Genomic DNA, 27,436 nt, shown 5'->3' on the forward strand with positions numbered 1-27,436 from the left:
TGATTGGCAAAATCAGATGATTTTATTCACAGCCACAAAGAAGTCAAACAACAGAAAAACTAAAACGACACTGACACAAAACGATTAATCATAACAAGGAACCAACACGCGGCCACTTATGGTTATTGATTCACAAAGAAACTGATTCATTTTAAAATGGCACGAAAGCATAAACAATCCTAAAATACAACGACAGTTTTAGCAGATAAAGCAATGGTGTAATCCATAGCAATACACCTTATGCATATAAAATCATGGGGACGGAAATTAATTGGAGAATCAAACATTTCAACATAGAAAACGCACATAAACGAAACTTGAAACGAGACGAAATATTTTCCGGAAAAGCAAGACATGCAATTAGGAACAAAAAACTCTAAATCAAAATTATTTCTACTTCAAAACAAGAGAAACGTCTTTGCCTTGCCCAATTTTTTCTGATGTTTATGTGGCAAGGTGTCAGCGTGCGAATTGCGCGTTCGTTTGAAAAATGCCACTTCGCCACGCCACGCTTTCAGCGTTTAGGGTGTGCATACGGAAGACGGCACTCCGGCGTCGTTCATCTTGCAAGAGCAGATCATGTCAGTGCGAGATCTAGCTCTTTGTACGATGTACTCACTCAGCTTCAAGTCGAAGGCAGGCTTGGACTAAAAAAAAATCAAACATCATTTAAGTTAACACCGCGCAGACTTTGAAGTAAGCAGTCCAGCTCAACTACTGGAGGAAAAGAGCCAGTTACTCATAACACTCGCTTTCAGCACTTACAAGGAGATTAGCGTCCCAGACTGATCCACCGGTATCTGTTGCAAGTCGTACACAAACGTCACTCTTGCTTTGTTTGATAGATGAACTACTGGCATCTGCCGCACTTGAGAAGGTAGTTGTGTCATCAAACCCGTATATCTGTAACATTGAGACATGTGTTTTTGCTATGACGCTATGACGTTTTTTGTAAACTACAAGTTTGTTTTAGCAACAAGATAAACCAAATTGATTCCAATGGATAATTTACCGTCTTGGACCGGCTTCCTGCAGAAATGCTTTCTGGTTGCATGTGGTGGAAGAGGACGCCCTGTTTGCGCAGTTTCCATTCAACATCGCTGTACGACATCTGCTCAAAGCGATGAACATGTTTAATATCATGATTACGCAACTGCAGACACTTAATTTTTGGATAATTTAAAATACAAAGTTTCTAACCTTTGAGTCTGTGTCGCAACCGCCGCAAGGGATAAGAATAATAACAGGTTTGGCGCCGGCGCGGAATGGTAATTGAGATGCATAGCTTATGGCGGACAAGGAATCGGCATGTGCCGCCTCCAGATTCACAGACATCTTCTTCAGCATTTTAACCACATTATTCTGGATATCAGAATTTAACAAACCAACTTTAATTGCTCGTTCTGAAACTCACCAATACTACTGAAATCAGCATAATAACGCAGCGCACACTACAACAAATACGACGCAAGCCACAAACCTTTTTTTTGGTAAACGCTTGGCTTCTAAAAGTATGTGAGTGGGGGTCCGCAAAAGCGGAGGCGCCACCGTAACCGACAACGTGGAAGCGGTTTTTGCGGATGCGTGCTCGAGATAGGGAACTTCCGAGTTGCTTCATGAACTTACGAATCGGTTTGATCAATTTCCCTTGACTAGCACATAAACAACAACACGTTTGTCATCTTAACAAATAATAAGACAAGCTCTTGTAATACAGCTTATACTGTTATAGTCTGAATTAAGTGGTTTAACATCATTTTATAACAACCTCCAGCATTGGCCTTGTTCCACAACAAAGACAACGTCCAATCCTGCAACGGCCATGTTTCGGCTGGCTGAGGCGTCGTACATTTCTCCGTTGGTATCTGAGCAGACGACGCAGTGATCTGGCATGGGAAGTGGTGCTCCAGCCAGTTTGCATCTGTGAGCGTAAGCGGACACGGCGGTACAGCTCTTTTTCTGTAGATAATCAGAACTTGTATATATATATAATCAGAAAGTTTATAAATTGAAAATGCATACAGTGCTAATTTCAGAAATATCGGGTGCTTTATAACAAAAATTTCAACGGAATTTCAACCAACACTTACGTCGTCATCTGCATCACATGTATCGTCGCGGCACATTTCCATGAATGCTTCTGGGTGGATAATGGGGAAGCATGCACGTAGGGGAGAGCTGAGATCTTCAAATAAGGAAGAACAGATTCGCGAAATCCTGTTACTGTCGCACGGTCTGTATGTGTTGTTGGTTGTGCATAGAGTATCAGATACCTGGGAAAAGAAAAGGATGTATGAAAGTTTGCGGTATACTGTAATGTCTTCTATCACTTTTAATAACTTTGTGTTTAATATAACTAAGCATAAAACATTTCCAAAAAAACAAAACTTGTTTCTTACCTCCCAAGACGCGGCAAAAGCCTGAGCATCGTCAAGCTTATCGTGCGATGGTCCAGTGAAGTCGTCCATTGGCTCGTTGTTGTAAATACCAGCGAGACCGGCAGTGGAGCCGAAGTAAAATGGCGAGATGTCGACGCTGCATAAATCCTTATTGAAGTCGCAAGCTACGTCAATGTCACCTTTGACGTCTCGTACGTGAACCTCAGTGCCTTCCAACATTACCGACAACTGCAAAGGAACAATTATGATGTGAAAAGTTCGGGCGTAATCAACCACACACCTTTTATAAAACCCGTAATATGAATTTAAAGTTATAAGTTTTTTTTCAAGTAAGCTTACCTCGTCCAATTGTTTCGGGAGCTGGGTCACTCTGCCATTAACCTGAACTTTGTAATCGCTAAAGACGTTCACTTTTTGGCTGCCGACAATCACTTCGATGGAGTTCAGGGCAGTTCTAGCGGATGGGTCGACGTACGAAACGGCAACAGTGAAGTTGTTGTCACGCATGTCGGAAACCAAGACGTGGCTTGTGTCGCAGCCGCTAGAGAAGTGGTAGTGGCGTTTGTCAAAGGTGCTGAAGTGACGGAAACCAGACATGAAAGCATGGCCCTGTTGATATTAAAGGTTATAGATAATCACACAACGATACAAAAGATTCCAAAAATACAAGGAAATAACCCTATACCTTAAATGGTGGAAGACGTTCATCTGCCGGAAGATAGAGCAACGATCTGGCCTTGTAATATTCGTCAGCGTAGGAGTAGACGACACTGACGGCGTCATCAATCTTGATTGCCAGAGCACTCTGAGCCAACCATTTCTTGATATCGTCGAGTGTCGGCAATGGCTCCAAGTGATCAACCTGTTAATGCAATTAATAAACAGTTAAATAAAACGTATTGTTTTCTACACGACAACGTATTTAGGTATAACTTACGTCGAACTGAAGCGGGATGTTGAAGATCACTTCAGTATCAGTAACTACAAGCAATTCAGAAAGTGGGCCTCTTACAAGGGAAAGACAGATGTCTCCGTTTTTCATCAGGTAAGCCGCTGTTTTTTGGGTTGCTTCTTTGACCAGCTCAATGAAAAGTTCTTCGGCATTGGCGTATCTCAAGCATGTTACCACAGGATCAAGTCGGGCAAGAAGGGCTGTGTTGACTTGCCTGAGGAATGCATCAATGTATCTGTCGCGGAGGTCAGTTATTGGCTGCGTGGCAATGCTCAAGAGCTTATCAACCATGCCCAACATGGTGGTCAGGCCGCTGCGGACTTTGCTTGCAAGAATTGAGCCGCTTTCGTCAAAACTGTTGCTACCACCAAGTGCCAAACGTTTCATATGACTGAGGATAAGTTCCCTGTGTGCGTTAATTTTAGCAACAAGTTGGTCGATTCGTTCTCTAGCTCTGAGTTCCACCTCATCATTTCCTGTCACTACGGTCTTAAAAGCTTCCAAGAATTGCACAAGATTGTCTGCCAGCCAGTTGACTTTACGGGAGAATTCAGCATCCATTTTGGAGATAGCCTTCTGGAAAAACTTCACAACGGTCGGGCTAGCGCTCATTCTCAACTGGATAAGTCTTGAATCGACAAGAACTGCTGCAACCCTCGCAACTTCCATTTCCATTACAAAATCACGTTTGGTCTGCAATGAAGCAAAAGCATCTTGTCCAGAAATGCCAACAACCAAATGCAGGGTACACGTGCTTTCGCCTTGTACATCATAGCCGATGTACATGTCGTATCCATCATCCGTCTTTTCAATACCCTTGACGAATCGCAGTTCCACGTTGGTGGCATCTGAAGCGAGACGCTGCATCAGTTGTTTACCCTGCGCTAGGACTTGGCTAAGGTCACCACTCAAAGTTGTTTCCTCCATGTCTGGTGAGTTCAAATACAGTGTTATGATGTTTGTTGTCTTTTTGTAACGCAAGCGCATTTCCCAGGTTTTCACTTCTTCCTCAGAGTAGTCTTTGGCAAGTACGTTAAAGCCGATGTTGTTGTTGTTGTTCACTCCGCCGAGGACAATATCACCGTTCATCTTGGCTTCCGGATATTGCATGCTCATTGTTATGACGTGATCGAAACCATGGTCGTCATTGGCAACATTCATCCGTAGGATTACGTCGTCATCGGCCTCCTCTGGTCCAAACTTGATATTACTGCTAGCTTCGAAGACTACGTCTCCACTGTTTAATCGGTAACTGTTTGACATCTTTAAAGGATGGAGCATACGGTCATTCTCGTAGGACACAACCCAACGTGATCCTTTGTTTCTTGACAGCAGGTTCAGCGAGAAGGAGTGCATGTTCGGGATAGATTTCCCGAAAAGCACAAGATCGAAAGGATGGTTCAAGTTCATTTCCGTCTCGAAACGGCTTGTTCTTCGTGATCTGAGAAGGCTGTTCGCGCTGTCAACATGAACGGTACGGCCGTCGACCGTAAACGTTAAGCTGTAAGCTGGGGACGACACCCGTTCATCGGTTTCCAATTTGAGCCATAACTGACCCACGGCGTCACGAAATTTAAGATATGGTGCAAGGGCACCGCTTGTAAAGTGGTAAGCAAGAGACTTGTTAGACCGGTCTGAAGAACTGTCGCTGGAAAGTTCCAACATTCCAGATGTTACTGGCATGTCGTCAATTTGTATTCTGGCTGCTCTGTACAACGAGGTTTCGGTACGGTCGCAACTTGCGTTAACATTGACGTAATGCAACGGAACATTCAGGAAGTACGATTGCTTCCATAGGAGATCAACACTGCATCCTGTCTCTGTTGGGATGAAGTTCTTTACAAGAGTAACAAGCTCTTCATTTTCAGATGTAATTCGCCAGTCGCTGTTGTATTGGCCAGTAGAGGAAAGCGTTATGACACCAGTTGTGGTAAATTGTTTGGGAATAAGGAGTAAGAAGGGCTGTTCAATCAAAACTTGCAAACGATGAGAGCCATAAATTTGAGGAAGAACACCAGAGTAACTGACGTTTACGCTGAACGCGTTGTCGTCACAATACACTCGGGAGCCATACTTGAGCGACTGCTGTTGACTGTAATCTAACTCGTATCCAACACCAAACTTTCTCACGGAAAGCAGACCCGATGGCTGAACAATGTACAGTGAACTGTCGTGGGCATTCTCACCATATTTTGCGTTGGTCATGAAAAGCAGGGAATCCTGTTCATTCTCGCCCCACTGGATTCGAAGTTCTGCGCTTCGACGGTCATCTTCTGCTTTCATTCCAGAGCCCTGCATGGTAACGCCACCTGGAGCAGTGGCAGAGAAGGACTGGGCTGCGTCGACTTGGAATGAAGTCGGCGTGAAATTTCCTTCAAAAGTAAATGACTTGCCATTGAAGGTCATATCGACGTCATTGTTGTAGATCTTACTTTCGCTATCCCAGTCCGAGATGTACTGAGTGCTTAGAGTGAATGGCACAAACATTAAGGAAGAGGTAGTGGAAATAGCAGCCTTAAAGTTTGCTGCATGCTTGCCAGTGGGAGCGGCGTACGCGATCAAGTCAAGCTCTTTTGACAGGTTGTTGTCAACGATCGAAAGCGTCAAGGTAGAGTTACCGGTGTTTGCTTTGAACATGTCCACTGATCCAGAAACCGAATAGCTGAAGTCCAGGGGCACAACAACCAGTGTACCGCTGATTGTTTTCTTGTCAGCAAAACTATACTCTCCACTAAGGTCAAACGATTTTGTGCCGGACCTATCGTTAATAACTAGCGAGTAATGTGCTGGGCTTCTGCGCAAAGCTGCAACATTGATATTGTCGACAGTCAAATCAGATTGCGTCTGCGTAGGGGTAAGTGACAAGGTATAAGAAATGTCTTGCGGCATTGCATTGGGTAGGTTGAAGCGAATATTGCTGAAGTTCCAATCCAGATCAAAAGAGTCGGAAGTTTTTCGAAGATCTGATTGAATAGCAAGTCGTTTGCCGCCGTAGCTAATTTGGAAGACAGAACTTTCAGGGTTGTAAGACGCAAGGAAGGCCACTTTCTTGGGATAGTTAGCCATTGCTCTCTTGTTTGTCATGCTAAAGTCGAGGAGACCAGCGGAATAGCGCTCAGCTTTACCTGTATCCAGACTAGCTTTGAGGGTGTAAATGCTGTCTTCAACATAACTTAAATCCCAGGATGTTCCTGAGAGGCTGTCCCTTTCGAAAGCAGATTCTGTGAGAATCACTTGACGTTTGATATCATCAATGGTTGTTGTTAAGTTGTAGAGACCACCATCAGATTGTTTCAGCAGTTTTTGCGAGATATCAAATTTCGTTCCAATCCAATTATTTACAGTACGTTGGGCAAATTGACTTTCAGTCTTCAAATAGTCATACATAAGTACTGTAGCAGCATCATTTACGATGCCGAAGTGCAAACTTGACTCTTCTGCGGCAAAATTATACCGGAATGTGATATCATATCCTCGCTGGTCGTAACGTGAAACATAACTCATTTCCTTGGTGTTCATGTTGTAAGTGAACGTGTAATCTCCAACGTGTTGACGGTTATCTTTCGTAACAACTCCATAAATGCTTAAGACATCGTGGGCCACGTCCCAGGTGTACGTTTCCGAAATTTGATTGAAACCAAGGTATTCACGCCATTGCGGAATGTTGTGATTGAAATCTGTTGATACGGAACCTTGTGTAGAACTCACCGATTCAGTAAAATTATTCATTACCTTGTAATCATTGTACTCAAGCCTGGTGTGGAAATCAATGTCGAGACTGTTGCTTGGACCTGATGCTTCCAACACACCAGCAAGCGCTAAGTGCTTAGGTAAAGGTACGGCGGTGTAAAGATCAGAGACTGCTTGGTCTAAGGCAAGTTCCAGTTTTTCGTATAAAGGTTCTGCCGTATGATGGTAAACAGTGGTGACCACGAAGTCCCTTCCATCGATAGTGACAAGAAATTTCAAGTCGATGTCGTCCAGCGATGTCTGCTTAAGGTCTATTGACATACGTGTGTCAACGGGTACTCCAAGTTGGTTAAGTTCTGGCTGATCGATGTGCACATTTAAGTGAGGATATGCAGAATTCAGTAAAACTGATATTTGGATGAGGTCATTCCGCGTTCCCAAACCGCTGTTCCTATCAACAACATTGACAGAAGCAGACAGCCTTAAAGGTTCCTCATCGAATGTGTAATGGGCACGGACTTCGCCAGAATAAGCTTCGTTTCTGTCGCCATTGTCGAAAACTACGTCACCATTCAAGGTAAAATAGCCACCAGCGGTGGTTGCGCGGACGTCGAATGAATACGCATGAGAAGTACCATCAATGTCAGCGTTGGCCTCGCCACGTACGGTCTTATCGGCGGGCAAAATCATCAACGTAATTTGGCCGTTTTCAACTCGACTTGGAACACCACAGGCGGTCAGCTCTTCCATGTTGTGTGAGGTGTCGACGCCGAATGTGAATTCATACTGATCACCGACTTCACTAGACACTGTTGATGTGAAGTGGAACTCTTTGCGTTCAGGCTCTGTTTGGACAAAGTCGGCCATCAATCGCTTCTCGTTGTTTCTACTCACTGCGTTAATTGAACCGGACACGCTGCGTTGCCTTTCATTGTAAGTGTGGTCGTATTCAGCTGTTAAGCCAACCCGTTTCTTGTTCAGTGTAGGTGTGATGCTTGCAACTGCGGAGTAGTCATGTTTTCTTAAAAATTTAAGTACTGTCTGGCCTTCGTAACTGTTTCCATCTTTACGTCCTTTTAAGGCTATTTCAAGGTTCTTGAGCATTCTGAGAGATTTACGTGCAGCCTTGATGTTGTGCTGAGCTTCGAGCGAGGCGCCGTACCAACCGTTTTCTCCAGTCATTACTTCACCATTCACGTTCGCAAAAGTACTGTCGGCATTGAAAGAGAAAGTGAAGTTCATCGTCTGTATATCTCCGGTCAAATCTATCGCAAATTCTTCTGGTAAACTGTATTCGGTATCAACATCTTGCGACACTTGAAGGCGTAGATGATTGGGGTTGAAGTTCACCGCGGTGGTTACTTGTTTGTTTACTCCATTCTTTTCAAACGAGACTGATACTTGCGCAGACGATGTGGTAAAGCCAGCAGATACAGACAAATGCCTTGGCACATAAGGATCCATTTCTGGTATTCTGTGTGTTAACGCTGCAAAAAGGCTCCTGCTGTCAACTTCCGCTCCAATGTTTCTTTCAACTTCATCAATTGTCAGAGATATCGATCCGGAGAGCGGCTCCATATTACCCTTAGCGGACAAGGTTACGTTTCGCGGCACGTAGGTTACATCTGGTATGTTGTGGAGGAAAGACAAAACACGACGCCTTGGACTAAAAGATGCTCTAACACGTCGTTCCAGGCCGTCTAGTGACACATATACCTCTCCGCTTATCGGATCAGACGTGGCTTTCAATCCGACGATAATGTCGCGTGGCACAAACAGTTGATCCATCTCAGGAATCCCGTGTTGAATGCGACCTCTCATTCTGTTTATGTCCATTTCTGCACTGAGACTTCTCTCCAATCCATCGATTGTGACCGAAATGCTACCGCCTGGTGGCGACGCAGTTTTGTTCGCCTCGATTCGAACAGATCCGGGCAGTGGTATTTCCGGGATTTCATGCATAATGCTAGCTACCATGTTGTGCGGATCAACAGATCCTCGTGCCATGCGTCGCGTACCATCAATTTCTAGAACAACGGAACCTTCCAGAGGTGATCTCGTACCAGACAACTCGAGGCTGACAGATCGTGGCAATGGCAAGATTTCGAAGTCATGGCTTAACGCAAATCGGAGAGCGTTAAGGTCAGTTTCAGCTGTAAAACTTTGGGTATTAGCCTGCTGGCGAACCGATGCAGTGATATTAGGACGCGGATTCAGACGCGCGCTTGCCGCTACACCGACAGAACCAGGTACGTAGTTTATAAGTTCGGGAATGTTATGTTCTAGCTCTACAGAAAATCCACCGGGAATCAAGTTTTGACGGAAAGTTGCCGATCTGGACACGTCATCAAGTAGTGTCGAAGTGATGTGGAAACCATCTTCAAGTTTGTTAAATCCACCAGATAAGCTGTGCTCTAGCCCGTCAATGGTAGCGTGAACAGCAAGGTGCATGTCAGGATTACTTCTATAGCTTCCCCGCAAAATAACTTCTGCTGGAATGATGGTGCCTTCGAATCCGTGCGAGAAATGAAGGTCTCCCTCGCCTTCGTCAAGATTACCTGAAAGATAGATGTCTTTCTCAATTCCATCGATGGACAACGAAAGTGTGGCTTGTTGATCGTTCCTGGAGCCACTCAAAACAATTCGCACGTCATGTGGTTGCTGTGGCCAGCTGTGACTAAAGTGAAGTTCGGCGGTGTTTTCCCAATCAGTTAACAGACGAAGAGAAGTGGTTTTGTCACCGTAAGTTGTTCGCAGATTGCCAACCGCGTTGTTTTCCCATACAGCAGAAGTTGTAAATGCCACAGTGTGGGGTACATTGTATGGTTCAAGATAAACATTGCCTTGTGATGCTTCGAAACTCACAGAAACTTCTGTATCTTCTAAGCTGTAAATTGCTTCAACGTTATGAATGAGAGCAACTGTATCCAAGGTAACATTGACTTGCGCAGTTAGAGACGCACTGCCCTTAGCCAAGAGAATATTTCCTGTTCCAGACATCGGTATCTTGCTTTGAAGCTCCTCAAAGTCGTGAGTATAGCTCAGCCTTCCGTAGACGGAATCGTCAGTAAGTCTGTAGCCGGTTCCCATGGTGATTTCGTTGCGTGTTCGTCCACGTCCAATACCAATTGTGACGGATTTCTGGTTTCCCTCGTCGTTGGAAAGGTAACGGGCTTCCACCCGAACTTTCTTCGGGATCATGTATTCGCGTTTCCATGCTTGTTGTGCGTGATTCATTTCCACAAAACCAGACTTTTCTTCCAGGTCAAGTCCAGCCTTCAATCCCATCACGAACGGAACGTTGTCATCGTGTTCAAATCTGACGTACGTCGTAAAACTGTCAGTCAAACTCACGTTACCGTAAGAATCAAAAGATGTAAAAAACACATCAGATTCGACAAAAGTTTGTGTGTTTTGAATTCTGAGGGAGGCCGACTGTTCTTCCATGTTAAAAGACGCTGTTATCGTGGACTCAAGTTTCACATCCCTATCGCAGGAGACAGTCAAATCGATTCGTCTTGAAGTGGGTTCTTCTTTTCGAACGGTTGCGTCAACCCTTACATTTCTGGGTAGGACATCCTGCTCCAAGTTCTGTTTAATAGAAGCCGTACCAGCAAACGGTGTACCTTCTCCGCTCTCTTCTTTATAAAATTCGACATACAAGTACTTACGATCGGCGGTCAATCGTGCAGTGAGACCCCGATTATCGTAGGTGCATGTCCACCTCAATCTCGTTTTACGCGGGAAAATGTTATTCGATGTTATATTTTGGTGGTGACGGTAAGAGAAAGAAGTTAAAATGGAACTCTGATCCCATTCCCAATCCATTGTTGCGTGTGCCGTGTTGATTTTCGGACCCCAAACATAGCGCAGTTCCACATCCGCTTCATGATTATTCTTTGTTGCTGAAGCTTCAAAACCCAAGTTTTTCGGAACACCCAGCTGCTCTACGACCATGTCAAAGTTGTGGTTGATGTAAAACATCAATTTATTATCATTGCCCATGTAATCTAACTTGAAGCCGATGCTCTTCTTTGAAGTGTCGTAGACAATGCTCAGGTCGGCGTTGTAATTGTCCAGCACACGGAATACTATCGACATGGTGCCGGGAACGCCATACTTCAATATCTGAGTAACGTTGTGCGTCATTGCCCAGCTGAATGAGTCATCGGTTGGATTGCGGTTCACTGTCACAGTAGCTACTTGCGTTTTGCCGTCCAAAGTAACAGCCATGGAAAGAGACTTGTAGAAGACGTGTGACGAAGTGGTTGAGCCAGAAAATGCAACCTCGTACTTGACGTTGTTGGGCAAGAATGTCACGTCGAAATCGTGAGAGCCAGCAAAGATTGCGTTGTAGCTGAAAAGATGTAGATCTACAGAAACTTCGGCATGGTTAACAATGTCTACATTCTCGCCGGTTTCGTCATCTCGTATGGTGCGAGTAAGAGTACAAGATATAGAAGATCCTCCGGTTAGTTCTCCATCGAAAACAGCATACACTACACTTGCATCAGCAGTGGTGGTGAAGGGCACGCCGAGGTTGTACAACTGGTCAATGTTGTGGCAGAAAGTTGTGTCAAAGTTGATTTCCGGGCGGTCTTCCTGGATTTTGTATGTTGCATCAAGATCCACGCTGTACTTCTTATCATCAATCTGAGCCCATCCTCCAACCTTGATGGTGTTTTCCCGTCTTCCTTCACGTGGTAGGCCGTGTACGTGTAATGTGATGTTGCGATATACACCAAGCTCGGTCAAGAGTTCGATGTCGTGTGACATACTCAATCTGAGCGCATTTTGGTCGGTGTCGACTCCGCTGGTGAGTGTTATCTTGCGCATACCCTCGTTAACTGTGAAATAGAAAGAGCCCTTGAATCCGTTCTCAAGATTTGTGATGGAAGCAACAAATTTCTGATCTTCTGGAATTCCTAATCTTTCTAATATTTCTGGGTCAGTATGTGTGAACACGGCGTTTAGTTCCTTCGAGTTGGTTGCATCGTCTTTGATATAGGCCAAACGAGTCATCATACTTCGCTCAGGACCGTTGTTCTTATGCCAAGTTTTGGTGTGAATGAATTCGGTCGGATGGAACTGATATTCTTCATGCGCGTCAAAGTTTTCCATATCGAATATGTTCTGAGTTTGGTGGTAGTCCAAGATCATCTTGTTATCTTCAGGAACCCAGTCAATTTCATAAGAAGTTGCAAAATGGTAGTCGTTGAAGGTCGAGTCAACGGCGAACGTTCCTTTCGGTATTCTGATTTCCAAACTCGCAACGTTGGGAATGTATGGGCAGTTAACATCTCGGTACAGCGTCTGGCTTATGTGCACGGCATAAACGCCGCCTTCGCAGTCAAAGTAGTAGGAAATGCTGGCAGCTTTCTCCTCGCCATTGAGATTAAGCTGAAGGTCGATGGAATTTTGTTCGCTCGTCTTTCGCAACATGACATCAATCTTACCCGGCAATTTCTCCCAGATGGATTGATAATTGAGGCGTACAGAATCTTCATCCTTCTCCAAGTTTAGCGTGATGGAATCGTCAAAATTAACAGTAAGAGTTATGGTCGGGTTCGTACCTCTGGACCTTTGAAAATTCAAAGTCGTATTTTTCGGCATGCCCACGGTGTCAAGGTATTCGCATTTGTGCTGGAAATGACAATCAAAACCACTTTCCATATCGTATGTAAACCTGAAATCCTCGTAGACTTCATCGTTGATTCGGATTACATAACTGTTATCACCGGCACTGAACGAGTTTTGAGCAGAAGCTCTGAAAGAAATCCGAGGTAAGTCGTCAAGGAGAGCTTCAACTTCATGTTGCAGGCTGGCAGAAACAATGTGCTGATCCCCACCGTAATACATCAGTTCTGACGTTAGCTGGGCTCTGTCAATTTCGGCCGTGAGCCAAATACCTTTCCCGTAGTCACGTGATCTTGTTCCCCATCGCAATGTCGCCATAACGGAGTCCGGCACGTTAAATGATGTCAAGATTTCGTTTCTGTTTGACCATGTCGCGGTAAGGCCGTTGTTGTCGCTCTTTTCAACACGAAGGGATGCAGGACTACCGTCGGGTGTGACTTCAACAATCAGGCCGTTTTCCAATTTTGTCACTTCAACTTGAATTGTTCGTGCCACAGTTTCACTGAAGCTCTGTGTGACATCGCCACTGACTCTGGTGTTATCTTGGTTGATGTCGAACCTACCAGTTGTCATTGTTTCCCCGTCTTGTTCGTAAGTCAGAGTAACAACGTGACCTTGTCGCAAAGTGTTTTGGACGTTGGCAGTTAGAGTGACATCCTCCGGTAGGTAAGGGAATTTCTGCTGACGAAGATTCACCGATACGACGGTGACAGCTGAGTTATCTCGCCTTGCTTCGTATTCGTAACTTCCAGACGCGCCTGCGACTTCAACGTCGTTATATGTGATGGCGCCCCTCAAATCGTAGGTAGTAGAAGAGCTAGCAAATTGGGCATTCGCCAGGAAATTGTGAACCGGTATCTGCGGGACATCGCAGACAAATTCAATGTCAGCTGTGTGCTGCGTTTTCCCGCTTTCCAGCATTATTTTTGCTCTGTTTCCTTCGATCTTCATGTAACGGCGAGTCCCGCTGGCATCTATGAAGTCAAATCGGACAAAGCGCTTCTGGTGATCGTTTTCGTTTTCAAAGTCGATGTCGAGCTTTATGAGTTTGTCGGGGACATTTTCTAAGAGAAATTCCGTTTCAAAGCCGCCCTGCTTTGCGCCCTCGTGCCGCAGATTTAAGCGGATCAGTCTGTTATATTTCCATTCAATGCTGTTTTCAATGTTGAAGCCAGAAGGCTGCAAATACTCAAACACGTGGCGGGAATTGAGTAAGTTCTGTTCGTCGTTGCCGGTCATGTCAATAGTTAGACTCTTCCTGTTGCTCAGATTTTCGATTTCCCATCGACCGCTCATTTCAAGACCCTGGGACCTACCGATTCCAAACTGACCTTCAATGACGTAAACATCCTTTTGCGTTTCTTGTATGGTGTCGTGCGCGCGCAAATCGCCCCATGGTGTCGGGATTTCGACACGAAGCTCTTTGTCAACGAGGCCATTGGCTGGTGTGTTGTCCTGGACGAAGAATCGAAGGCCGTAAGTGCCAACGGTCAGTTTACTGTTTATCATGTTGGCGCTGTGGACATGGTGCAGGTTAGCTTGGTGACTCATCCGAAATTGCGGAACCTGCATGTCGAAATGTCCTGCGACCTCAGTGCGAGATTCAGTGCTGTAATCTAGGGTCTGATTAACCATGATAAAGCGTCGGTTGTCACCGTGGGTGGCGTGCTTTCCGTATTTAAACATAACGTACGAGGACACTGAGCCGGCGCGGTTGGTGTGAGCTAACTGAATGTGATGGTTAAACCTTGGGTATGGAGAAAACACAAAACTTTGTTCCACATCCCAGTTTGTAACAGTCGCCGTTGACCGATTTCGTCGCTTGTTGAAGAAGTGAAGGCTGAAAGTGTGAATACACACTACATTTAACTACCTGAATACTTAAGACCATGGTAAACAGTCTACGTCTGGATGCAATGATTAATTATAGACGCAGTACTAAGCCCTACGACTATGTGTTACGTTCAAACCACGTATCACATAACTTTTCAAACAAAAAACACGTTTTAAGTTCGTCATGAATATACTTGATTTTTTGTGCTCAAACAAAACATAGGTTATATAAGAATGACTACAAACTCACTGTTGCTCTTCTCCCCCGTCAAACTCGTAATGCAAGCTGAAGGCAAAGGAATCTGTTTTCGGTTTTGCATTCATATCAAAACGAAGGCTGGTGTCCACAAAACCTGGGAGCTTGATCTGGCTGTTGCCACTGTAATAAAACCGGTTCCTCTGCTTGTCACTCCTATCGTGCATCGAAACTAAAATTTAAGCAGATTTTAAAACATCTACCGACTTAGAAAGTTCATGAGCAAAACTATCTAATTTGTTAGAAGCAAGAAATAAAGAAAGACAGGAAATTGTTAAAACATAAACTAAAAGCATTGAACATACCAACACCGACTTACTGTCAAGAACAATTGGCGTCGGTAGGATGTTTGTAAGTGAAATATTTAGGGCAATTTTGTCGGATGGATCCAACGTGGCTATCGCACTACCAGAAATTGTTTTGGATGGCATCTGAAAGGTTGTGGTTGCTGACCACTCAGTTTCGGTACCGTCCTGTCGTTGCTCAAGAACACCCTGAAACCATATAACCACCTTTTGTATTAAAGTGTGTCTGAAATACTTTTAAAAAAGATTGGTTAAAAAGTTAAAAGAATGCGATACCTCATAACTTGTCGTGTCACCATTTCTGACGTATGTCCAGCTGACGTGCTTTCTCATAGGCTCAGATTCAACATTACCTAAAGTAGATTACATATAAGCAAACGTAAAGGTACAGAAAGGTGTCTAAATCTGATTGAGCTACGGAACTTTCACGGCCGCTTTTCTTGAATTTCACGTTTAACTCTGTCTTGCTATAAATAAAATACGAACCTTCCAGTCTCATGTTGTCATTGGGACAACGCATGCTGAAGACAAAGCGCATGTTTGGAACGCTGTACATGAACCCGATGTTCGTTTCGCGATCTACACTTGAACCTGGTGTGTCCATTCGGATGCTTCCGTGGAATTCTGGCGGAAGCAAACCGCCTTCCTCGCCCTAGTAATAACTAGTGGTTACTTCATTGGCGAAAACACAGCACAGAACGACTTGTACAGAGTTTATCTTGAAGGTATTCTTAAGAAAAAAATTTTCCTACCTCGTCATCCTCGTCATGGTGGGCATGGTAAGTTCCATCCAACAGATAATGATCGAAACCACTGTCGGTTTTTTCCATATAAGCTGATATGGACATTGGTCCATCAACCGGGAAAATCGCTAGGTTCTGTAAAATTAATCATTGCATATTTAGATTATATTCGGATTACGATCGGTTCTGGTAACCTTTCTAGCTAGGACATTATACATACGTTTGGAACATCCAGGCAAACTCTTTGTCCTGCGTAATCCACCGAACATCTGCTCTTACTACCGGATTGCTCTTCACCAATGTAGGTCATTTCATCGCCGTTGATCTTCATCAGTTTGTGGCTGAAAACAAAAACAGATTCGTTTTCGTCGTCGGTGACGCAAGAAAAAGATACTAGTGACGTAACACAACAAAAAAAAATGCGACAAAAACGAGTGAAAGCCTTACTTGAAGCTAAAGAGTGTATTACGCTCGAAAGGAGCATCGATCTTGATCAGTACCCTTCGTCCGTTATCAATGGTCATCTTTCCTCCGACTGTCATGGAGGTGACTGCTGATGATTGTGTGGCGATACCAGTGCGTGTTGCATGGGCATCTACGCTCATCGAACCAGTCACCAATACGACTGCTCTGTAGTTGAAAGCAACTTTTGAATAATACTTCTGGTAGCGGTACGAAAGTTCGCAGAAATTTTTTATGTTATCAAAATGTGGAATAGCATAGAGATAAGACAAGCGCAATATAATATTTTATAAGCAACTTGAATAAGCGAACCGTCAAGTATTTACAAACCTTGGCTTAAGTGACCCTAATACAGCAAGGTTTGGCGGTGACAGGAATAAACCAGTCATGTCCAGTTTGCCTTCAGCGGCGATGTCAACGCTGGCGCTACCGTTGAAAGCAATGGTGAGAGGGAGACCGACGCCAGTGGGCAGCACGTGGGCGCTGTTGACCAGCATCGTGTCGTCATGGTAGTGGTATTCCCCTCCCTAAAAACACGTAAAAACATGTTCTTAACCCGGTGCTCTAGTTTTGAGTGTGGAAAAATAAAGAGAGGGTTTGATCTTTGTAATTTTGTTCACTGACCTGGGCCAATCGAGTGAGGATGGGGATAATGTTCATCGGCGGTTCTTCTGCGGCGCTCGGTTGGACGCTGCGTGTGTTTCCGTAAAACATTTCGTTACCGAAGAGGCGAAGATACCAGTTGGCGTTTGGCTTGTCCTCCCTGTTCAAGCCGTTCTTGTACTGCAAAAATCAGAAAGAAAAAGTCTAAAGTGGGCTCTAGGAATAAGTATATACCTTAAAAACTGAGATAACAATGATACCGATTAGCAAGTAGTGTTTTGCACAGCAATCTTTGGTCTTCAGAATTCAGTATCAAGTAATAAACACTTCACGCTTCATACTACGTTCCTACCTGTCTTTGAACTTCAATAATTCGGGCTCCATCTGCTTCGCGGGAAGACCTCGCGACGACCTCTTCATTGTCATCAGAATCGGTATCGTCATCGTCTTGAGCCATGAAGAGTTCGCTGAGCGGATTATTCTTGAGGAGCTCCGATTGCATCATGGACTGAATAAAGGTCTCAACGCCCTCTACTCTTCCTCCCATCTAAACCAAGTGTTTTGGTAAAAAACAATGGAATATGATTGACAATCAAACTTTTTCAGGAAACTCTTCCTAACAAAGCATCGGGTTCACAAAAGTTTGAATTAGGTAACTAATGTGTGAAAAACTTTCCGTCGTAAGCGACAGCAGGATCACTAGGCGGATCGTATATGACGAAAGTCTTTTACCATTACGCGTCTCTGAATTCGACTGTTTCTCCTGCCCTCTCTGCTACAAATAGCCAATCAATAAAATAGAGATGACCCATTCGCTACAAAAATGGCAACCCAAGATAGGGCCAAACCAATAACGAGTCCACGCTCACGCAAAGAAACAAAAACGGTTGCCACAAAACTATTTACGAACAATAGTTGCACATTAGTATTGTACATTACGCAGGGGAACCAACAGGACGGATAGAATTTTACAGTGTGTTTAAAGTTTGAAACATTTTCATTTTTCATAACTGGATGATTGAAATGTTTCAATTTAAATCATAGTGTTAAAAATGCAATATTTTGCGCATCTCTCCGAATCAAGAACGATAAGTGGCAAACAATATATTTTTGCTGACGTTTCTCTTATTAACACTTGACATTTCACTGTGCCGAGTCATCTGTAAATATTTATACTGGAACACAGGGTCACGAGATTTACACAGAGAGCGTCTGGTACTTGATGACCACCACAAAGAAACACACTAATAAAAATTTGTTTCGGATTGCGTTAACCATTGCACTTGTTACGTAACCTAAATCAGATTTATTACCTCCAGCAAGTTAACAGCTTGCCCGAAGACATCAACGTTAAGATCCAGGTCAGCGCTGCGCGGGACGAAGGACTTCGGCGACCAGACAACGCTGCTTTCGACAGTAGCACCTGAATTAAGCGTCTCTGCGGAGAAAAAGTTTGTTCACATTTATAACGAGTGCAACCGATAATAATCAGCAAACTTATCGCAGATGCTGGCGATGGTTTGATGACTTTAACTTGTGGTTTATCACGCTACTGTAGATGGCTTGATTGCTTGTGGTGGAAATTAACCTTTTAACGCGACAATAACACCCCTCTTTTAAATGTATTTACTCACATATCTTTTATTGCGAAATAATTTTTACCTGAGAAGAATGATGCTTCGTAAAAACGGGAGTATTTCCTCGGGTCCAGGTTGTATTTCTTGGCAAAGTTAGTCTCAACCAAAAGCGGTTTGATGTAACCTTTCAATGGGTCAGTCGATTCCAGAAGTTGTTGGAAGTGGGTTGAAATGAAACTCGCAACTAGAAAAACAAAAAATGACTCCTTGTCGATAGGGGTCTCGCAGCAGATTAAGGTTTATAAACTTACTTCTTAACAAACCACGCCTATTGCGAAACATGCCCGAATTACCTTGTTGTACTGGTTCATTGTCAAGCATGGCTGTCATCTGCTGAATAAATTGCGGGGTTGGACAATGCATAACCGCCATGTAAGAGGCGATTCTAATTTCTGCGTCTTGGTCAATGTCCAAGGTCATCCCACTCAAAGAAGTTCGCTACAGCAACAGATACAAAAACATTTTAAGTGTAAACTCATCAATATTGGATTTGTTGCAAAACTCACGATTCTTCCGATTGACAAAACTTACGTCTGTGTTGCATGGCATTCGTCTAAAAGCTTCCACAGCAGCTACCCTCGTTTCCATGTCGTTGGTAGTTTCCTGAGCGCAGGCAGCCAGTACGTTGATGGCCGATGACCTACCAGCATTGCCCAATGCACGCAGGGCAAGAAGGATCTAAAGACGAAAACGAGCGTAATTTTAGCTCCAATTAAAGATGAAGAATCATCTTGGCTGAATAAATGCTGATAAAAAATCCCAAAACTTACATCTTGCTTTTGCTCTGGGTTAGTGGTTCTACAGTTTACCCCCAGCTTGTCTTCGAACACCTCGAGGGCTCTTACGACACGTGGCTCAGTCAAACAGTTGCTCTTCGGAGCCTTGCACAAGCGGTGGATCATTGTACCGGTGGTCAGGTGAGCTTTCTCCGTCAAACGCCCAGAGCGTAACACGTTCTAAAATAAACATCGCACAATAAGTTTTCTGTGACGTTTTTGTTAACATATCACATACATAATTTTAACAAATACGCAACAGAATTTGATTTTAAACTGTACTTGACAGGCATTCCAATATTATGTAAGAAGATATTTCATTCTGTGCTTGCCTTAATTCCATCAAGCATGGGTAGGGTGGGCTCGGCAATCAAACTCATTCCAGTTAACCATCTGCTGGCTGTTTCATCAGGCAAGACTTTTGGTCCTTGTTTGATTAAACGGGTCTCAAACACAACACACTCTTCACTGCCGCACCATTGCAACGCGTCTTGGAACATTCCTCTGTAACAGAATTTTAGAATGTGAAGTTTTGGATTTAGCTACACAGAAACTAATAAAATGGAAGCTATCACAGACGTTTAACGTGGATCGATGACGCTAAAAAATTTAACAAGTCGCAGTTGCGTACTTCAAAGCATTTTCCCAGGTTGGACATGCGCCATTTAGTGAACTGTATGCCTGTTGAAGTGCTGGGGCATCAAGACGACGCAGAAGGAACACCATTTTGATAAAATCAGCTCCAACCTGTAACCATAAGCCAGGTTAACTGGTTAGGTTAACATACGTGATGATGTCCACGTTACCAAGCTAGGGCAAATATCAAATTTGGTTTACTACAGTAAAATCGGTAAAGCGGTTACCCAAACACAAGTGCATGATTTGATCAAATGAGGGTCCAAATAATATTATCACATTTGACAAAAGTGCCTTTTGTTTACCTGCTCATAATTCTCCCCAGACATTGTGACGCAAACGTTTGAAAACAAGTCCTGGAGTTCGCTTATGTCACCAGATGGCGTCATAGGGTTGTTTTCATTCTCAAATGCAAGGCTTGTTCGACGAACGTTGTAGGACAAAACTGGAATAAAAGCGGTCGCATCAACGTATTGAAAACGGCATAGTCAGCTAAAAGCGACACTATAACCAGTCTAAAACAGTTTCAATACTTTTAAAATTATGGCCACGAGGCAGGCCTACATAGGACACTTACGAGTATCGCCCGAAAAATAGCGTTGTCGCCCGGCTGCGTTCATGGTTTGTCGGATGGTCGTCTTGGCGCCACTTTCTTCGTTGCTGAAGGGTCGGAAGGTGTGTTCCTCGTCGCACGTGGTGCTCTGTATTTGGCCGCCGACCAGCATTTGGTGGCATGACTGCTTGCTGTGAATGAAACTCTGACGGGGCTGCAACACCAACATTTACAGATGAAAACTAGTCGCATCTTCTAGACGTAGAATGCACATCGTTTGTACATACAAGCACGCCTTGAAATCTAATTCTCATCCACAGTGACTCACCGAATCGCTGTGATACGGAGTGAAATGAGAGAACAAGAGATATTTCTCTCTGTCCTCACATTTACTGTAATCTTTTGTCTTGGTGATCACGATGTTACCGTCCGTTTCTTCCACTTCGTACGCCGATTCACAAGTACCAGTGACGTCAGTCTGTGAAAGATAGAAAATCGCATTAGACGTTTCATAATGACAATCCCGGTTGACGAAACCAGAATAACCGCCCCAAGTAATATTTACCCTCGGCATGTTATGACATGTAGCAGCGCAAGTGGGCGACAATGCGTTTACGTATTGGCGCGACTACAGACGGTAAACACCTGCCTAAAGCGAACTGAACTGACCTCTTCGATGGCTTCAGTCGACTCGACGCTGGACACTTGCAGAGTAGACAGGACACCCCGTTTGATGTTCAGAACCCAGGCTGGGTCACTGTTTGACGAACAGATTTCCGGGATGCTTCCGTCCTGCCAGTTGAAATGCACAGGATTGCGCTGCAGATCATCTGCCCAATCCTGGGCGTTTACGGCGCGATTTTGACTGTCCCGTATGCTCGCTTCTTGTATCTGAGAGCAAACAACTAGAATGAACTTTTTTATCAAAACTGAAGCGCTATGTCATGGATTGTTTTAACACTTTCGTATGGTATTTTATGTGTACGTTATACTATAAGACAAAGTTTGTTTAAAAGTTTTTAAAACAGGTTATCAAACAAGCTCATTTATTTGATATTATTCAAACAAACATGCAAGCTGAAATAAGTTTTAAAAAGAGAAATAGACCATCTGTTTTAACCTTTAGTAATATTGATTTTTAAATTGCTACGTTTATCTACAGCGAAGAATTTTGATTTTTTACAACTCGTTAGTTTACCACACAAACCAAATGTAGTGTGATAAATTTGAGACCATGTTTATGATAATACTGTACTAAGAATGAAATACTGCTATTGCAGGCCTGAAATAATAAAACTCCAAAAGCAACTTACCCTTAGAATATGCTCACAAGGTGTAACGACATCCACTAACACCGTGGCTGCTAGATTTATCAGTGAGCGCTGTCCCTCAGTTGCTGCATCGTGGAAGGAGCTGACAACAGATGCACTGTAGTGATATTGGTATGTGAAGCCAGGGTTGAACTGAAAGTTCACCGGATCTAAAAATTTGGTAAAAGTTGGTAAAATTTTGCCTATGTATTCTATATTTTCGTACTTTTAATCATAGAACTGACGGCTCACTTTTATGCAGGATTAATTGTGTATTACAAAATTTCTGGATATTAGAAAATTATTAACAATAAAATATTACCTTCACATGTTGAAGAACATTGAAATGATGTGTCCAAAACTCCTGTAACATAAAATAGAATCGATATTGTTATTGATATTTCAATATTAAATTTCGTAAAATTGTTTCTATTTTTTATTACGAATAGAGTGGTAAAACGAAAATGCAGTGCACTACTTGTAACGGCAAGGTTGGGAAAATACAGAACGAATAACATTTTGTTGCCGTTCAACCTGCTTGTCTACACTCCTGACAAAAAAGGGCAAAGTCCGCTTTTACCAAAATTGGGTCGTCGAATGGCGTCAAATTTTCTGACGCTTTTTTCTTTTTTGTCAGCAATCCCACACTAGTCTTTAATCAGCTCATAAAAGCTAACAAAGACGAACGCGGCGTTCATCTTTGCAAAACTTAATTGCCAATCTGCAACCTTAAACGTCACGCTCTTGTTTAAAAAGATAAAGAAGCGAAGCAAACATTAAAGAGTTCAAACAAGCAAAAGTATCGCTGATGCAGCGATTCAATCACGCCCATTTCTTGAGCAAAGGTCGACCTTTAGGAACACAAGAACGCTTGTAATCTTTACCAAAATTACCGTGTGGAACTTCACCAGCCAAAGAGTTTACAGCGGTATTACTTGACCTACATTTTGAATAAGAACACCACAGTAGATTACGTTTTACACTCGTTTATGAGCAATTCTCATTTAACACATTGCAAAACTTAAAACTGGATGACGACTTGGATTGACACAACATTCCATCAATCAGTTAATTATCGATAAGTAATGAAGTATTTATTTGCGTTAACCTTGATAATGGTTACGCTGGAAGATTATATAATTATTATGGATTTTCTGTCCACAAAAACAGAAATTAATTCCCACAAAAAGCAGAAAACTCAAGGTATGACAAAAACATTTCAGTCGTTCCACGAGCGTAACAACAAAAACATAGAAAACGGCAACACTTCGCAGAAGTCTATCACAAAGCAAGCACTGGATTCTTACCCAACGTTGAAAAATAAACATTTAGCCCGAGGGAGACCGCCACGCTCTGTCAGCGACAGCTGAAAATCGACAACAAAGAAATCACGTGGTAAACACGAACACAGCACGCATAGCTTTGCTTTGCTTGCACTTGACAAAAGATGCTGCAATTGTTTTTGTTTAAATTATTTAGTCTGGTTTGAGGCCATGTCAATAATATCGTGTCGGCCTGCATTGTCCGCTGGACAGCGATGACGATGACCTAACTTGTTTGCAAAAGAGCACTTAAACTTTTGAAAGACAGCAGCAATAAATGTCGGTCACAGAAAAACCACCAAGATTATGTTTCCAGTTAATTCAGATACGTTTGTGCCTCTCGTTGTACCGAAAAGCAAAACTTGCTTATTCATGCTAATGGGAAGTTGGAGAAGTTGAAAATTCACACGAAGTGGGATTAAGTCACTTATGGCACAAATTTTACACAGAAGACAAGCAATTTTTATAGTTTTATAAGTTACTTAACCATATTACACACTTTCTTGCACAAATAGTCATACGAATTAATAAGTTGCGCGCGGAAATATCAAAGCCGTGGTGTAATCCAACGGAAGTCGTTGTTTGAATTTCCTTGTTGGAATGACGCTCGCTTTCTCCAATCGCTACTGCGCTGTTGGTCGTTCACCTCCCAGCACAATATTTCCGCAGCAAACGACAACAACAAACTTGCGTTTGTGGCAACAACAACTGCACACTCGCAAGCTTCCAATACCACATAAGATAACATAGTTTAGCGCAATGATAGCAAGCTCTACTTCGACAGATGATCGCTTTCAACCTTTATGATAATCTTTTTTATTCGTACGTTTATCGCTTGTTACAACTAAAATATTTACTAATCTTTCGTATATGTTTGAAAGAGACAATATATTACATAAAAACACTGGAATGCGCGTGGTATAACATGCTCCACATTAATAAAAAACAAACGTTTCTTGCAAACAAGTTACGTATTACCTTATTATAACTAACGTAGTCACATTTAAAAAAATATAATAAATTAATAACTAAATATTCGTAACAAATTTTTCTGTACTTACTTGATTCACTTTTGGACACAATGGCAAGTAATAAAAGACTTATTAAAAGTGCTTGTACCTCCATAGTTTTGGTTCGCTTTTCGCAGATCCGAGTTCATCGGCGGACCCCAGGGTATTTATGTGGCTGTGGGAGAGACAAAACGAGAGAGAAAGAGCGTTCCAGGAAAAAAGAGAACGATAAGTGAAGAGCCATGGGTGGGAGCTATTTGCTGAGATTGTGCAATGCAACGCGGTTGATTATGCAGCGTATAGTCCATAGGGTAAACCAGGGCTTCCCAAACTTTTTTGCTCGCGACCCCTTTCAAACTTCTGAAGTTTTCCGCGACCCTTCACGTTTAAATTGATTAGCAGTGCGAAATATACATTAGTCATTAGTGACATTTATTGAGATGCAAAGACTGAATTCAAGCAACCAGAACTCAAAGCCTACTTACTACTTTACACATATCTAGGCTACTGGAAACAAAAAAGCACACACATTTATTCAGTGTGATTGGTGCGACTGCTTTCTGCTACAAAGCAAGTCCAGCCGTGGTTCAATATCTGTTAATGCTGGTCTCAAGGCGGTTTCGATGTTGATTAGGCTGGAACGATATTTTGTTTTGATTGTATTTTGTACTTTGTGTAAAATTGGTATACGCTCTGCGACCCCTGAAGTTCGTTACGCGACCCCTTGCGGGGTCGCGACCCCCAGTTTGGGAAGCCCTGGGGTAAACGACCTTTGCCTATGCAATGTACACGATAACAAACTTGGTTGCTCATAACTGTTTTCGTCTCAGTGAACTCAACAAGCATGTATCCACAGTCGCAAAATCAACGCAAGCCATTTATTGGTCTATACGTTTAATCAACGGCCATTTATTTTGTTACACCGACAAATTAGAACCTCTAATTGTATTGTGACAAACAGTAACTCAAATGACGACGGGTTTATGAAAGGGGTCTCAGTGCATGACACAAGTGACACGTTTCGCAAAGTTCATCGCAATAGGATGTGAAAATTAATAAAAATAAAACAGTCCCTCGCGGGTACAAAGTCCGGCACTCGCTTGCCCAGCCAACCTTGAAAGGAAACAAGCTTGGATAAGATAACGGAGTCATATCAAGGTTTGTAGTCTTTCGTTTTCTTTGTGTTTCAGAATTCAGAAATTTCCAGGTAAGAAAAGAAAATGTGACAAATCATATTCGTTTATCATCGTTTGAACCAGCCCCTTAAAAGGGGACAGTTTATAATTTGTCAAGAAATTTTTTTTTTTAATGACGATTATGATTTTGTTAACCTGCGCGTTTTTTTTTGCGGTTGATCTAAAATTATCATATCTCTGGTAAATTTTAAGGCCTTAGCTTGAACAAACCGTGGCTGCACAGGAATCGTAATTCCAACCAAATGGGGTGTATTTTCATTTATTGCTGCACTACTTGGTTTGCTTGATGCACCTTGAAGACAAAACGAGTTCAAACGGCTACTGTATAAACGCGATGGCTGCGTTTAGAAACAACAAAGATGTGTTTTACATCAAGCGCTACCAAAGATCATTCAAGTTAAGAAGTTAATAAAAGACAGAACTGTAACGATACATACAAGAATTTCTATCAATGGTGCAATATTGTTAGTGCAGATGATGCAAAAGTCAACCAGAATGTTACTGCATTGGGGAAGAAGCAATTTCTGCAAGCTCATGAAACAAACATGGACCGAAGTGCATCCCGTGCTCTCTTGTTTCGAGTAGACAAAGCTCGGACAACGTTTGCGTTTTCTCGGAAGTGACGTAAGGAGAACTCGATGCAAAGTTCACAAAACGAACGCGGCTTTGTATTTTGAAAAGCTTGCAAAATTAGTTATTTTCTGACTCATGACTGAGGACAATGGCCTCATAGCCAAATAGGTTGTTGATATACCAGCGCCCAGCAGACCGTAATGTAGTTAAATGTAAGATTTCCTGCTTTTGTAGCATACGGTATCGGAATTCATTGCATTGTAATTACCTATCACAGTTTGTAATCATTTCTTCAACGCTGTTAAGAAACACAGAGCGTTGCGTTCAGAAATTTAGAACGATTCAGGAACAAGTTATATGACACTGCATTGTTGTCGGACGCTGCCCATTGAAATTTCACTCTCAAAAATTTATCCCTGCCAAGTCTTCAGTTGTTTTGCTAGGCCATCGACTCAGCATGTTACCGATTTAATCTATGTTCACTTAAATTATGGTTTTGTGACAATTTTAACTGCAGTGTTTTCGGCGCTTAGTAAACAACGCTATGATAATAGTCATTTCAAACTATATGACATCACAGACAACTCTTTTGCTTTGGGGAAAACTGTTGTAAAATCTTCAAAACATTTAGGGCAGGAACACAACAGAAGGTATGAAATCAATTCCAGGCTGTAACTGATTAACCCGGCGAGACGTGATGCCCATGGTGTGTTCAAAACAATCTCTTAGCGACCAGCATTTTGTGGAAAGAACGACAGGTATTGAAATTGCGCCATATCAGAGTTGGGTGATACATTCCGCTTTGTTTACCAATGTGACGTCAGACCCGTTTATCATTTCGTTTCTGGTTATGTGTGGTTTTCATCAGTAGCTCATAAATGTGGCAATTGATTCTCCTGTTTAGACTTTGACCGTTTGAAGTAGAGTTGTGCATCGCCCTGCCTTTCAACTGGTTGAAGGAAGCAATTGAAGTTTTATTTTTCCATTTTTGTTGCATTATCTTTTGAGAGTTTGGATTTTATGCTTTCCTTGCAATCCACTCTTACTTACATATTACATGAAATGATTAAAACTAGCACTTTTCATTGCAAGAATTACAATATATTGAATTTCAAGTTGATCGACATAGTTTTCAGGGCAATTTTTGCCACACATTAGTTATCTTGCCCGTAAGCAAACCTTGTATCGGTTTGGCAGATTTTCAAATTATTATTGAGCTTATGACGTTTACTAATCTGCTGAAGTATATCAATTACCAAAAGATTACAAGACCCCCGCAGTCTGAAAGTGAATGACCCTTTATACGCTTGATGGAACGGTACGGATACTGATGGGTAATAAATGTGATTGACTGGCCATTGGTGGGAATTAAGGTCGCAATGAAACCTATAAAGATCGCCACTTCCTTTTGTCAAGGCGTGATATTATCTTACGCTTTATTGCGTGTACAGTAAAATGGTAATATAACCGCAGTAAGTTTTAAGCTAAGCGTGTGCTCATGGACTAAACAATCTTAAAACAGGGTGTACGCAAAACCATACCT

At 42.7% G+C, this 27,436-nt stretch overlaps 1 protein-coding gene across 2 annotated transcripts; it reads right to left on the reverse strand.

Moving 5' to 3' along the window:
* On the reverse strand, positions 1–24,293 carry LOC143461184 (uncharacterized). 2 transcript variants are annotated; one of them, XM_076959006.1, is made up of 35 exons: positions 24,176–24,293; positions 22,115–22,156; positions 21,796–21,962; positions 21,152–21,373; positions 20,811–20,960; positions 20,507–20,696; positions 20,235–20,374; positions 19,925–20,040; positions 19,626–19,797; positions 19,288–19,473; positions 19,049–19,195; positions 18,811–18,955; positions 18,543–18,701; positions 18,194–18,318; positions 17,233–17,427; positions 16,902–17,060; positions 16,608–16,804; positions 16,263–16,445; positions 16,036–16,156; positions 15,825–15,950; positions 15,559–15,724; positions 15,349–15,425; positions 15,087–15,261; positions 14,762–14,939; positions 3,337–14,518; positions 3,085–3,261; positions 2,739–3,008; positions 2,400–2,627; positions 2,091–2,273; positions 1,769–1,959; positions 1,481–1,652; positions 1,201–1,362; positions 1,013–1,111; positions 766–903; positions 1–647 (listed from the first exon to the last, which is right to left on the reverse strand). In XM_076959006.1, the coding sequence occupies exons 1-35, from the start codon at positions 24,237–24,239 to the stop codon at positions 522–524; spliced, it is 16,530 nt and encodes a 5,509-aa protein (XP_076815121.1). In that variant the 5' UTR covers positions 24,240–24,293; the 3' UTR covers positions 1–521. The 2 variants fall into 2 exon arrangements, with proteins under 2 accessions (XP_076815121.1, XP_076815122.1); XM_076959007.1 differs by lacking the exons at positions 1–647; positions 766–903; positions 1,013–1,111 and having other exon boundaries at positions 1,225–1,364; positions 1,482–1,652.
* Positions 24,294–27,436: the final 3,143 nt, after the last annotated feature.

This window comes from Clavelina lepadiformis, chromosome 5 (genome assembly GCF_947623445.1).
Source record: "Clavelina lepadiformis chromosome 5, kaClaLepa1.1, whole genome shotgun sequence".
Lineage (NCBI taxonomy): Eukaryota > Metazoa > Chordata > Ascidiacea > Aplousobranchia > Clavelinidae > Clavelina > Clavelina lepadiformis.